The sequence below is a fragment of the Zingiber officinale genome, chromosome 5A (genome assembly GCF_018446385.1).
Source record: "Zingiber officinale cultivar Zhangliang chromosome 5A, Zo_v1.1, whole genome shotgun sequence".
In the NCBI taxonomy this organism is placed as follows: Eukaryota; Viridiplantae; Streptophyta; class Magnoliopsida; order Zingiberales; family Zingiberaceae; genus Zingiber; species Zingiber officinale.
This window is the reverse complement of record NC_055994.1, coordinates 98976794-98989515: the sequence shown is the minus strand read 5'-3', so window position 1 is coordinate 98989515 and position 12722 is coordinate 98976794. Positions and strand designations below refer to the sequence as shown.

At 36.9% G+C, this 12722-nt stretch overlaps 1 protein-coding gene and 1 pseudogene across 1 annotated transcript; both read left to right on the top strand.

Moving 5' to 3' along the window:
• The first annotated feature begins 883 nt into the window (after positions 1-883).
• Positions 884-7175, top strand: LOC121981188 (probable carboxylesterase 16). The gene is made up of 2 exons (XM_042533590.1): positions 884-1739; positions 6374-7175. Exons 1-2 carry the CDS (start codon positions 1003-1005, stop codon positions 6909-6911), a joined length of 1275 nt encoding a protein of 424 aa, XP_042389524.1. The 5' UTR covers positions 884-1002; the 3' UTR covers positions 6912-7175.
• A 1247-nt stretch (positions 7176-8422) lies between these two features.
• Positions 8423-12722, top strand: part of LOC121979832 — a 60250-nt pseudogene continuing 55950 nt past the window's right edge.

Genomic DNA, 12722 nt, shown 5'->3' with positions numbered 1-12722 from the left:
TACAAACTAGTGGCCTCATCCAATCATGAGTCATTCAATAGATTTCCTAAACTTTGAGGATAATGAAAATAAAGAGCACTCGAAAAATTTCATAAACTTGATCAAAAAGAAAAACATAATTTGTATGGCAATAACAACTTAAATGATTTGCACATCAAAGTCTCAATTCTTAAAAACATAAGTCATTATCTGTAATCACATCTAAAGGATGAAAAAGACTTTAATTAAGAATCGTAATTAAAGAGCCCATTTGAAAAATAAAACTCCATGCAAATAAATTCATCCAAAATTAGCAATTTATTTATTTTATTTTAAAATTAATCATTTAATATATTTTTTCTTCTGAAAATGATGCCTAACTAATTGACTAGAAGGTACTGATTTACTTTGACCCTCAACCTGAACCATGCATTCTAGAATTTCAATGAAAGCTCAAAAAAAAAAAGAGCTCTCTGCTCGAACTTTTCTTGATCCTAGCAAAACTAGAGTTTTTCTCTTAATTTCTCAGAAAAATAGAAATTGAAAATAAAAAAAATGTTTAATATCAACCTTTTCATACTATATTTATAATCAATTTATGCAATAACTTGGATCGGTTGCACTAGAAAGATAATTAGTAGGTAGGTGACTTTCTTAAATCTTAGACCACTTCCATAATTTGGAAAGTTTGAAGTTTGACCCTTTAAATATTGACCAGTTCGATAAATTCCACGGCCAAAATGTGGGGAAAAAAATTCCTCAAAATATTCACAAACATTTTTAATAATAATATTATATATATTTTGTAATATTTCTAGAAGTTATCTTTGTGTCAAATTATTATTATTATTATTTTTCTAGAAATTTTAAATAATAAGACATATATTTCTTTCTCTTCCATTTTTCCCTTCCGAGTAAATCTTCTGGGGGGCCTCTTTCCTTCCTCTCTGAGGAATCCCTTGCTAATTTTATGCCAATTGGGGCGCAGATCCGGGCGTCGGAGAAGGGGATCGGCCGGTAGCCATGCCGAGCGTCTCCGTCAAGCTGTACAGCGTCTTCTTCAAGCTCCTCCTGAGGCACAAGCTTCAATCCCTCCTCCACCAGGCCCAGGCCCAGGCGGCCGCCGAGGACCCTACCCAGTTTGGCATCACCTGCCGTCCTGACGAATCCACCGCCCCCGCTAACCCTACCTTCGGCCCTGACGGCGTCGCCACCAAGGACATCCACGTCGACCCGCTCAGTTCCCTCTCGCTCCGCCTTTTCCTCCCCGACACCTCCCTCGCGCGGCGCAGCAACGGGCACGCCTCTGACGGAACCCCCACCTCCGGAACCCCCACAACCGGCACCCCCACCGCTGGCGGGGCGTATGGGGGCTACCTCCCGTCACCTAGAGCCCGTCGACGCTCAGCTGGGTCACGCAAGTTGCCTGTGATCCTGCAGTTCCACGGCGGGGCTTTCGTCGCCGGGAGCAACACGTCTGCCGCCAACGACTTTTTCTGCAGGCGGATCTCGAAGCTTTTGGACGTGATCGTCGTTGCCGTTGGGTACAGGCTTGCACCGGAGAGCAGGTATCCGGCAGCGTTCGATGATGGTGTCAAGGTGCTGAATTGGTTGGGGAAGCAGGCGAATCTGGCAGAGTGCAGCAAGTCGTTGGGGAGTACAAAGGGAAGTGGCTCTGGTGATGCGATGAGATCGCAGATTGATGCCTTGGGGGCATCTACAGTTGAGCCGTGGTTGGCAGCTCATGCTGATCCTTCCAGGTGATTATTTCGTTTCTTGGCTGACAAACCTACTTTCTGAAAATACTGATAATTTTCTGTTCCTTGTGCTTAGGACTGTCGTTTGAACATTTAAGCCCGCAGATCTTTTAGTGATCATATTGAATAATTTTACTCCTATAATGTTTAGTGAAGGAACATTTCTTTGCTGACATTTCTAGTAATCATTACACCTATATTAAATGTAACATCACATGGTAAGAATCGGGTAACATCACATGGTAAGAATCGGGTACCACACTAATATTTTGATTTAGTCTTTCTTAACTGGAATTAATTTTGAAAATTAATTAGGGCACTGGATCTCTGGTTGAGAAAATTTGCATATGGGTGTAAAAGTTACCACTGTGAGGATTAAAAGTAGATTTCCTGCTGAAATCTGATTAAGAGTGCAGAGTTTCTCTAATGGTTAAGTAAGGATCGATATTTATAATGCTAGAAAAAGTTGGGTAATGTAGTTGTTTAACTTCAATGAACTTATATGAGGATAAAGATATTCTGATCAATTCTTAACTGACTTTAACTCAGGCAGATTGCTATAATTTCTATTTTTGTGTGTATATATAGATATAGCTTCCTTGATTGTTCCATTTTTTATTGGATGGTTCCTCTTCTTAGAAGCAGGTCTTCTTTATGTTGGACAAAGAAGCTTTTAAAAAAATTAAAGTCAGGTAAAGCTATAGGTCTCAATGATATTCCTATTAAAATTTGAAAAGTTTTAGAAGATCAAAAATATAACTTGGTTGGCTAAGTTACTTAATAGAGATTCATGAACTAGGAAGATGAATAGAGAAAAAAAATTGTTGGTACCTAGAATATGTGGCTTGTAATGTTGCTTTAGCTATAGCAAGATTTGTGTGCCTTGTTTTGACAATCTCATTGGATTGCAAGCCTTAATCAGTGATCTCGCAAGACAAGAAAACATTTGAGAGTGAAAAACTATACTATTAATTGAATGAATGAACTTAGTTAAGATTTACAATAGCTTGGTCTAAAAAACTTATATAAAAGAGATTAGGTGTAATAGTAAAAGTAAGAGCACAATAAAACTATTTTTAGAACAAAGGAGAAACTAAAATCAAACTAAAATTTATATTCTGAACTGATTTATTTACTGGGCATGTGTATTTTTATGATGATCTTTTTTGTTTGGATCAATGGATTATGTCAATGAGACATATCATATAACATTAGAAAAGCATGACTGTGAGAAGAATAAGGGACAAATCAAAAGCTTTTGAAGTCCATTTGGTATGATGCTTGGAAGATGAACTATAGATGATATTAATTTAATAAGATAACTACTGGAGAAACATAGAGCAAAAAAGAAAGATTTTCATTTGGTTTTGTTGAATTAGAAACAACATATGGTAGACTTTTTAATAGATAGTATGGTGAATTTTAGAGGAGAAAGGAATATGTAGTAATTACATTATGTGACAAAAGAATAATAGTGCGACTAGTGATAGAACATTGGGATTATAACAAATTGTTTTACTATAACTATAAACTCACCACAAACATCAATTGTGGATTCTTGTGTTTTTACATTAGTACTATATAAGCTTAAATTCAAATTCAAAATAAATCCCTATTGCAAATTTTTGTTTTAGATGTCTTTTTTTCATTAGCACTAGATAAGTTTAAATTCAAAATAAACCCATATGGCATATGTTTGTTTTAGATAACCTTCTGCTAATTAAAGAGAATGTAGAGAGAAATGTAATAAATTCAAAGTTTAATTATAGAGAAACTTTAGGTATGAAAAGTTTTTAATTATGTAGAACTAGAATTGACTATGTGAAAATAGGGTTTTCGATAATAAAACAAGGCAATGAATAGTCAAAATAAATGGCGTAACATTTCTATCTTTTGTTTATTATTCATCATGAGATATTTTTAATAAAGAGTGGGTTGTTAAAATAAAGAAAATAATTACTAGTATTGTGTGATAATCATGTGACTTTGGGAAAAAAAAGAAGATAAATTTGACAAAACTGTGGAATGGCTTGTTATACTTGGATCAAAGTTTTGGTCAACTAGGAAATTGAATGTGCAACGAATAATATTGTTGGGATTTCCATTTGTGAGTTTTCTATTGTATGATATGTGAAAGTATGAATTGGATGTGTCAATAAATTTACTTTATTTTTTTGTGTGTTAGTCACTTTATCAATATTTTTTAAAATATTTTTATACTATTTGTCATGCCCTCGTATGCTGTATATGCTCTGTGAGTGGATCAATTACATACTGCAGCATACAATTTTTGGAACCTTGGATCAAATCCATGAAATTGACCCCCAAAAGATTAACATGGCTTGATGAAAATGAAGTTGTTTGTTGAACACTCTGATTTAGTAACCTTTGTATCTCTTGCCAACCTGCCATCTTTTCAAGTTCATACCAGACTCAGGTCAAGACATTGTTCTGTTCCCTGATGATTGTGTGGCTTGCCAACAATTCAATTTCCATAGTTGAGCGGTCTAGTTAGTGCTTGATCAGGTAATAGTGCTTAACATTTCTTCAGTTTGGGCAGCCATTCTGGTCCCTTGCCATTCTTATTGGAGCTTGGATGAATTTCCAAGCTAGATCCTTTTTGTTCAAGATGGATTTTGAAAATTTGAGAGGGATTAATTGTAGGACTAAACAATTCCTTTTTGATTGTGAACCAACCAATTCTGCAGCTTGATTTGATTGGATAGTCTTTTCAAGTTTTTTAGAAAGTATGCCATCTGCTCTAGAATCCTGTACTATTGCTAGTATAAGCTGGTTTAGTGATTTTAAAAATTTAGATCGTGCCTGGGGAGAAACTCAGCATTTCTTTCATTAATAGTGCTGGAAAAGTTGTGTTTACTGGTAGAATTAGTATTTCTGTCTGAGTATTTTTCATCCCCATTTACGTGTGAGTTGTAAATATTTCACCACATTGTTAAATACCATTTGAAACTGACTGAATGATTGTGATGGTCAGTAAATAAAAAAATATAAAATTCTTTTATTGATGTCATCAGATGAAGACACTACAGGATGTTGTTTAGGGGATATCCTTATTATAAAATGATGAAAAAAAGAACTACCATGCATGAAAGACTATACCTATTGATAACAGATCATAAAGCTTGGATGACTAGCAGCAAGGTCCCTTGTTGAAGTTTCTAATTGGTTGAATCAATTCATCTATTATTTTATTGAAAAAAATCATATACTGAAACCTTTTGTCTGTAGAACTGGTTGATTTATAATTTTATATCTCATCTCAATGTTGATTAAAAACTTGAACAAGTGCAGACAATTCAACTTTGTTTCTAGTAAACTTGATCAAGAAGTTGACAGTATCGTGAACTTGAGAAAACAAGGCTAACCTTAACATATATGCCTTTTGTTTCTGCAGTTCTTATTAAACTCAGTATTTATGTGTAATGGCAGGCTTTGGCGTGTTAATTTGTTTTGCTTTCTGCCTCTACAGTCTGATCTTTATTAGGAAAAGAGTTATACTGAGAACATTGGACTGTTTAGTGATGATATACTTGATTTATCTTAAAGAAATAGAGGTTTCTAATTTCTTAGTTAGATTTTCTCTTTCAGCTTCTTTGCATATTTTATCCTCTTAAATTTCTTCGGTTCATCTCTGTCTCTCTTTCTAATTTCCTGTTTTTCTTCAATGAGACAATAGTTCTGGCAACTATACATACTAGTCACTTTCTAATATTGGTTTTCCTTTCTGGTCTATCTTATTGGTATTTATTTTATATCTCTAACATTTCTATAAGAAATTGATAGTGCTTGAGAGATACTTACTACTATGATTTTGTTTGGGATGAACGTTTATAGGATACAGTTTGAATATTTGATCTTTAATATCTTGGTGTTGAGAAATAATTAGGATTATTTTTTCTTCTTGAAGTTGTTCATAAGCAAACATTGAGGGAATTAAATTTCTAATCTCTCTTCTACTATATTTGTCCAATTTATATTGTTTTGTTATTATAAGCTAATTGATACTTTAATGATTCATGATTATTGGATTAATATTTTGGTAAAACTTTCTGGTGGTAGAATCATGAAATTGGGTGAGTTAAATGATTTGTCAAATTGGTGGCATACCTGAAATCAATTTAAGGCGTGTTACTAATTATTGTTTATTGTTTTTACTCACCACCATGCCTAACCATACTGCCCCATTTTCATCATTTTTTCCTATCTGCCATTTCATCTGTTTTCTTCTGTTTTCTTCTGCAATGTGGAACCACTGAGTTCTGAAAAAAGTTAAGAATTGAACATGTGCTTCAATCTTATGATCAAGTATCTTACTGTTAGTCTATGATTTCCTAATTTTTGTGTTATCATTGTTCACTAATTCGAACATTTTAGATTCTATAGTGGTCTCTGGTGCTTTCTCTAGAGTTGCTTCTGGCGCCACTGTATACCACTTTGAAGTTCTGGGTCCACTTTAATTTTTATGATGATTGTCTTTGCTGTCATGTGCCTAAGTTCTTCTGTTGGTCGTCATCGTAATTACAAATTATCATTGTTTTTGGTTCCATTTACAGCTTGTGTTATTAGTATCAATTTACATAAGTTGACCTAAGGTTTGCCTGACATTTTTGAAACAGGTGTGTTCTTCTTGGTGTGAGCTGTGGTGCGAACATTGCTGATTTTGTTGCTCGAAAAGCAGTCGAGGCAGGAAAGCTGATTGAACCTGTTAAGGTTGTCGCCCAAGTGTTGATATATCCCTTCTTCGCAGGAACTGTTCCTACCCATTCTGAACTAAAGCTAGCAAACTCTTACATCTACGACAAGTCATTATGCATACTCGCTTGGAAGTTGTTCTTACCCGAGGAAAACTTTACTTTAGACCATCCAGCTGCAAACCCCCTTGCGCCCAACCGGGGACCTCCGTTAAGATACATGCCTCCAACCCTCACAGTAGCTGCGGAACATGATTGGATGAAGGACCGTGCAATCGCTTACTCCGAGGAACTTCGCAAGGTCAACGTTGATGCACCAGTGCTGGAATACAAGGATGCAGTCCATGAGTTTGCCACACTCGACATGCTCCTCAGAACTCCACAAGCACAAGCCTGCGTGGACGACATTGCCATATGGGTGAAGAAGTACATATCAATACGCGGCCATGAGTTCTCTTACTAGTTGACATCAATTCACTAGTTAGAATGTCGCCTTGGATTTTGTTTACTAGGTTGTGCTTTTTGCTGAATCTGTTGGGTGAGTTGAATTCTTTCATGCTCTTTCCTTTTGTATCCCGGAACATGCAGTGTAGGAACCATTTCATCATGATGTTGTTCCTCTTAGTTCTCATTCTTTTATTCCTTCACATACTCTCTTTAATGTACAATCCTGTAAACTATACATCAACAATATAGAATAAATGCCTCTCAATCCCTTTCTTTTGTATCTAGCTGCCTGGCCAGATGAGGACTCTCCTTGAAATTTATAGAAAAAAACAGATACATAATTAAGGATTAATATTTTAAGGTCGACTACTGAGTGTAGTAAAATTTTAGTCGATCTCATTAAATTTCAGCATTCAAAATTGTAAAAAAATAAATAAGGAAAGAATAAAAAAAAAGGCTTTGATCCATTTTTGTAGTGTGAAATTTTAAAAATAAAAATTGGAGCTGACCAGGTTCTCCATTTGATATATATATATATATATATTTTTTTGATATGTAAAAATTAAATAAATTTAGGTTTATTATTATTATTATTATTGAGTTGGCTAATTTAAAAATCACTTTGCCTAATTAACTAAAATTTTTCACAGCACAAAATATATATCAGCCACGATCGGTCAGAATGGTGCAATGGTCAATCAAAAGATACGGCATGGATGTGGATCACTATCTTATCCCTAAATTCAGGTATTACTGATTCATTAGTTTTTTTTATAAGTAAAAAGGGATTATGTTGGGCTCCTTCATAACTCGTCTTCATGCTATAGAAGAAAAATAAAAATCAATTTATAATCGATCGTCATAACTCGTCTTCATGCTATGGAAGAAAAATAAAAATCAATTTATAATCAAATCATCAAATGATTAAAGAATAGAAGAATTACTATCCTATCCTCACCAATATGAAAGGGGAATCAAATTAGCATTATAAAATTAACCTATAAAATATAATGGAAATTAATTTATTAAAAATAATTAAATTATAGTTTTAAGGTCATTTTTCTGTTTTAAAATTACATATTTGTAGGATTTAGGAATTGATAGAATATAGTAGGATAAGTTGAAATTGAATAGAGTGTTTTATATGATCGTAGAAATTTCATAAAATGATGGTTAAATTTGTTATGTTATATGATAGTAATCTTAATATATTAATAAAATATAAGAGTGGTAGAGATAAAGAAATTAAGATAAATATGGGTATATCAAAGAAAGTTAAATTATATTTATTAAGAAAAAATTCTAAGGACATATTTAAAAAGCACGCACATATATTTAGACACACTTACACGTAAGATTTTCATATATTTATATATATTTTATTTTTTAATTATTCATTTAAGAAAATCATCTATTTTTTCTTTTAAAAAAAAACCACCTAGACACGCGATGACCGGTTGCCAATCAGCAGGAGCCGTTTTTTCTTTGTCTTCGCTGAAGCTTCTGGGACCTGGGGTGACAGTGGTGGGTCAGGTCAGGAGTTCGATCTCTCCAGCTTCGATTATCCTCTCCTCTCCTCTCCCAACATTTTCTTTTTCTCCGGCCATTAAAAAAAATCCTCATCGTCGTCCTTCGAGCGATTTATAAACGCTCACAGCTTCCAGCTTGCACCATGCTTCTCTCCTCAATTCTTCCTCTTCCGACCCTTTGACCGCGTCTCGCTTTCCACGATCAAGGTACGCACGTTCTTTTCCCATCGCTTTTGTTCTTTCCTTTCGTCCTTCTTAGCACACTTCTTGCTTTGATTTAGCAGTAATTTCAGATTCCTCAAAAAGTTCAGTTTTTGTAGTTCAAAGCATGAGTAAACTTGTAGGATTCTCTTTTTAGCAATGGTTAAAAGCACCAGAAGAACATTTCATATGCTTCCCTTCAGAAAACACACGAGAAATTAGTGGGTATGATTTTTGGCTTAGAGATATTTGTAAAAGCTATTACTGTTTAAGGAGGGGAAAAAAACTCTTGTTTCATGTGATAAACTTTGGACATAGAAGATTACAGAAAGGTGGTGGTAGTAGTTGGGGTCGTAACAGTGATCTGAAGTTGTTTGATCACTTGTTCGTGTAGAAGGTGAAGGAAAACCACTGACCAGGAACTCAAGATTTTGAATGTAGGAGTCAGATGGATATGTTTCGGCATGATGGGTTTTTCATTTGATCATATCTGAAAACTATAGAGATAACGTGTTGGATACGATGGACTGGTGATTGACTGGTAAGAGACCTTTCCCTCCGAGAAGAAGTTTTTCATTGATCTTGCGCATAAAGAGATGAGCTAACCAGATGTTAGCGTCTAGAAATCAGGGAGGAGTCCCTGGCGAAGGTCCTCTGACGTTTAAATCACCTAACCTCTGCAGTCGTGAGATGGCAGAATGTGTCAGAGTTTGTTAGGTAAAGGGAATTGTACCATCTCGGTAATGTGTAATGATTATACAAGAAATTTTCCATTTACCCATATGTTTACTTCTTTTGTCATTTGTGGTTTCTGTTATTACTGAGGTTGTTGGAGGAATATGTAATTATAATTGATCTACTGATAGGAGACACGATGATCCCTGAGGAAGTTTTCAGAAGAATATTCTCTGACACATTATTGTTATTCTGACAGATTGTTAGGAAGTTGTCTGCTGAGTATGTCCCGGCCGGTCCTTAAGGTCGGCCATCTTTTTTGAGCTGCTGAGTTACATTCTGTATAGTTTGCTCTGCCGCATATTGAACTGCATGTATCTTAGTCGACCTATAAGGTCAGCTGCCGTTATATTTGCTTCAGATTAAGCCATTCAGTTATATTATGCACATTAGTGAATCCTTCGCTTGGAGAATAATAATATAATGTCTTAGTTGTATCAGAGATCTATTTAAGAAATAATTAAGATGTACTATGCTCCCTAAAAGTCCATCCGGGTAGTAATATGGAGATAAGTGCTTCAAACCTAGACGACCCTTTGCCCGGACGAGCCCGTATAAAGAGGTTCATGAGCCTCGAGGAGGCCGACCCATACTCTAACTAAACCTATGGCTGGTCGACTGAGAGATGGATCGGACCTACCGACCGTCCTATAAGACTGGCCGCCCACAACTCGATCTGTTATTAAATGACTGGATGGGTTATCTTTTAGGTAGAGTACGAGACTTCGTATATTCGATCGACACTTAAGCTGGTTGGCCAGTGATCGCCCGACCTGTAATCTAGCCAGGCTGGACTTGAAACCCTTAAGGCTGGGTAAATGAGGAAGCCAAATGATAGGCGTTATTTTCTATTGACTTTGATCCCCACGTCACCTTGACCTTAAGGGCCACGTCATTTCTTGGGTCAACTCATTATATCCCGTATCATCACCCATCCGAGCGATATGGAAGATCTCGAAAGAGGAACATCGATTTCTACTGCTGATGATATAGTTACTTCCTCAATTCCAGACATCGAAGATGAGTATATTCATTATCAGGTATTGTTGGACCAGAATGTTCAGAGTAGTATTGAATTGGGGGGAAATGAGATCTTGGAGGAGAATGTTGGATTGAGAAGCGCTAGAGGGGGGGGGGGGGGGGAATAGCGCTCGTGGCTATTTTAACTGAATCGAAAAACTATTGGAGTAAAATACGCAGCGGAAAGTAAATGCAAACACACAGAGGACACAAGAAGTTACTTCGTTTGGAGCCTATCTCGACTCCTACTCAAAGGCCCGCGGTCGTTGACCGCTTTCGGTGGGCAACAACTATATAGCGCAAATCTTTACAAGTAGATGAGTACAAGTAATAACAATAAGATATATACCAACGACAATGGAAAGGTGAAAGAACTGAGCTCCGGGTCGTCGGGATGATGTTGCAGCACTTCGGGATCGACTTGTTAGCAGCAGGAAGTAGAAAGTTTGCTTCTGAAATCGTTGATCGAAGCTGCACCCCAAGGCTCCCTTTTATAGCTCTGCAGACGCTGATCCAGATCCCCAAGTCTCGGGATCAGGTTTGACCCGAGGCGGATCGGTCGACCAGTCCCCTATTCGGTCGACCGATCCCCTATTCGGTCGATCGATCAGGCGATCTTCTCCCATCCGGTCAGCCCGATCCTCTCGCTCCGCTTCTATCTGGTCAAACTCCATCCGAGGTTCGGTCGACCGATCACCATGTTCGGTCGACCGATCAGCTGTCCTGACTCTGTCAACCTGGCCTGATTCAGTCGATGCCCAACCCTGGTTCGGTCGACCGATCCCCTGGTCGAGCCTGGTCCAACCTCTGGAGATCTGATCTGCTGGCTTGTGGATTCGGCCGACCGATCCCAAGGTTCGGTTGACCGATCCTGGTCAGTGCTAACCCTGCATAAAAAGATTAGTTTCCTGCAAAACAGAGTTAGAACACAAAATATAATATATAGAAATAAACTTGATAGTCACTGGACTGTCCGAATCTGACTTCAAGTTTCCTACCGAAAATCCTAGGTCGACCCGACGCCTACTGTTCCCTTTTTCGGGGAACGCGTCCTCACCTACTCCTCTTAGGAGATTTACCTATTGCCAGTACGATCTTCCAGATCGACTGGACTTTTGCTCAACGTCCGATGCTTCTGGTCTTCATGTTGGATGTCCGGTCCTCGACCCATCCAGACTTCTACCCGGTTCGCGACACCAGGATTTTAACCTACGGTTACCACCCCCTAGGATTTTTGCCTGAAGCGCCGACTCGCCAAGACTTCTCGTACAGGGTTACCACCCCCTATGACCTAGGGTTACCACCCCTTAGGATTTTCCCTTGCCTAACCGCAGCTAGGACTTTCTTGAAACACTCAGTCATACACATTAGATAATAATTAAACTTAACTTTGAATCTCTTTGCCATTATCAAAACTAAAGTTCGATCGTCGGATGCTTCCCGCACCAACAGAGAACAGTTTCATACTTTTTCGGAATGAGTCGACTAGTAGTTCCGCATTTAGCTCAGCACCTACTGCAGATCAAACATCGTCTTGGACTGCAATGTAACGACCACCCTTCTTACTACTACTACTCTCTAAGGACGACCGTTACTTAACTACTAACTCTACTTCACCGGTATGATTAAAAATCATATGGAAACCCTACCGAAAAATTTCGACAGAATCTCCCCTGTACCGATGACTATATTCAATAATACATGCAATATATACTCAGCCACAAGCGGCTGGAACACATATCAATCAACCACGCAGTTAAATAAGTATCAAACACACAAATATCTACTTACTAAACTGAACTCGTCCTACATGTAATCTAAACAGAATAATCTCAAATGACATGAACTTAAAATACAACTCAAATGTTTACCATAACTAAAATGCGGAAACCAAAATTAAAACTTCTTTCCTAGTCCCAAGGCTTCCATAGTCCTAGCATCACACATCCTTCGAACACCTCCTTGTCGCCTTCCTTTCTATATCTTTTCCTTTCCTGTATCTGCAGTAAGAGGAAGTGCAATCTATAAGCAAAATTTGCTTAGTAAGCACTATCTAACTCACAAAAACACGAATATGCATGTTTACAGAAAGAACTAGAAACTATATGCTCTAAAAGAAAGTAAAGCATAAACATAACTGCTCATATCAAACTAATAGCAAAGAAAAGCTAAGGAATCTACTCATATAATTCTAATAGCTAATCATGCTGCTCATCTAATAGGTAAACATGAAAAACTACTCATCTACTAGATAAACATGGTAGAATAAAGAATTAAACTTACTGATTTTTAGAACTATATGAAACTTACTTTATTTGTTCTAAACTTAATCTTTAATACTT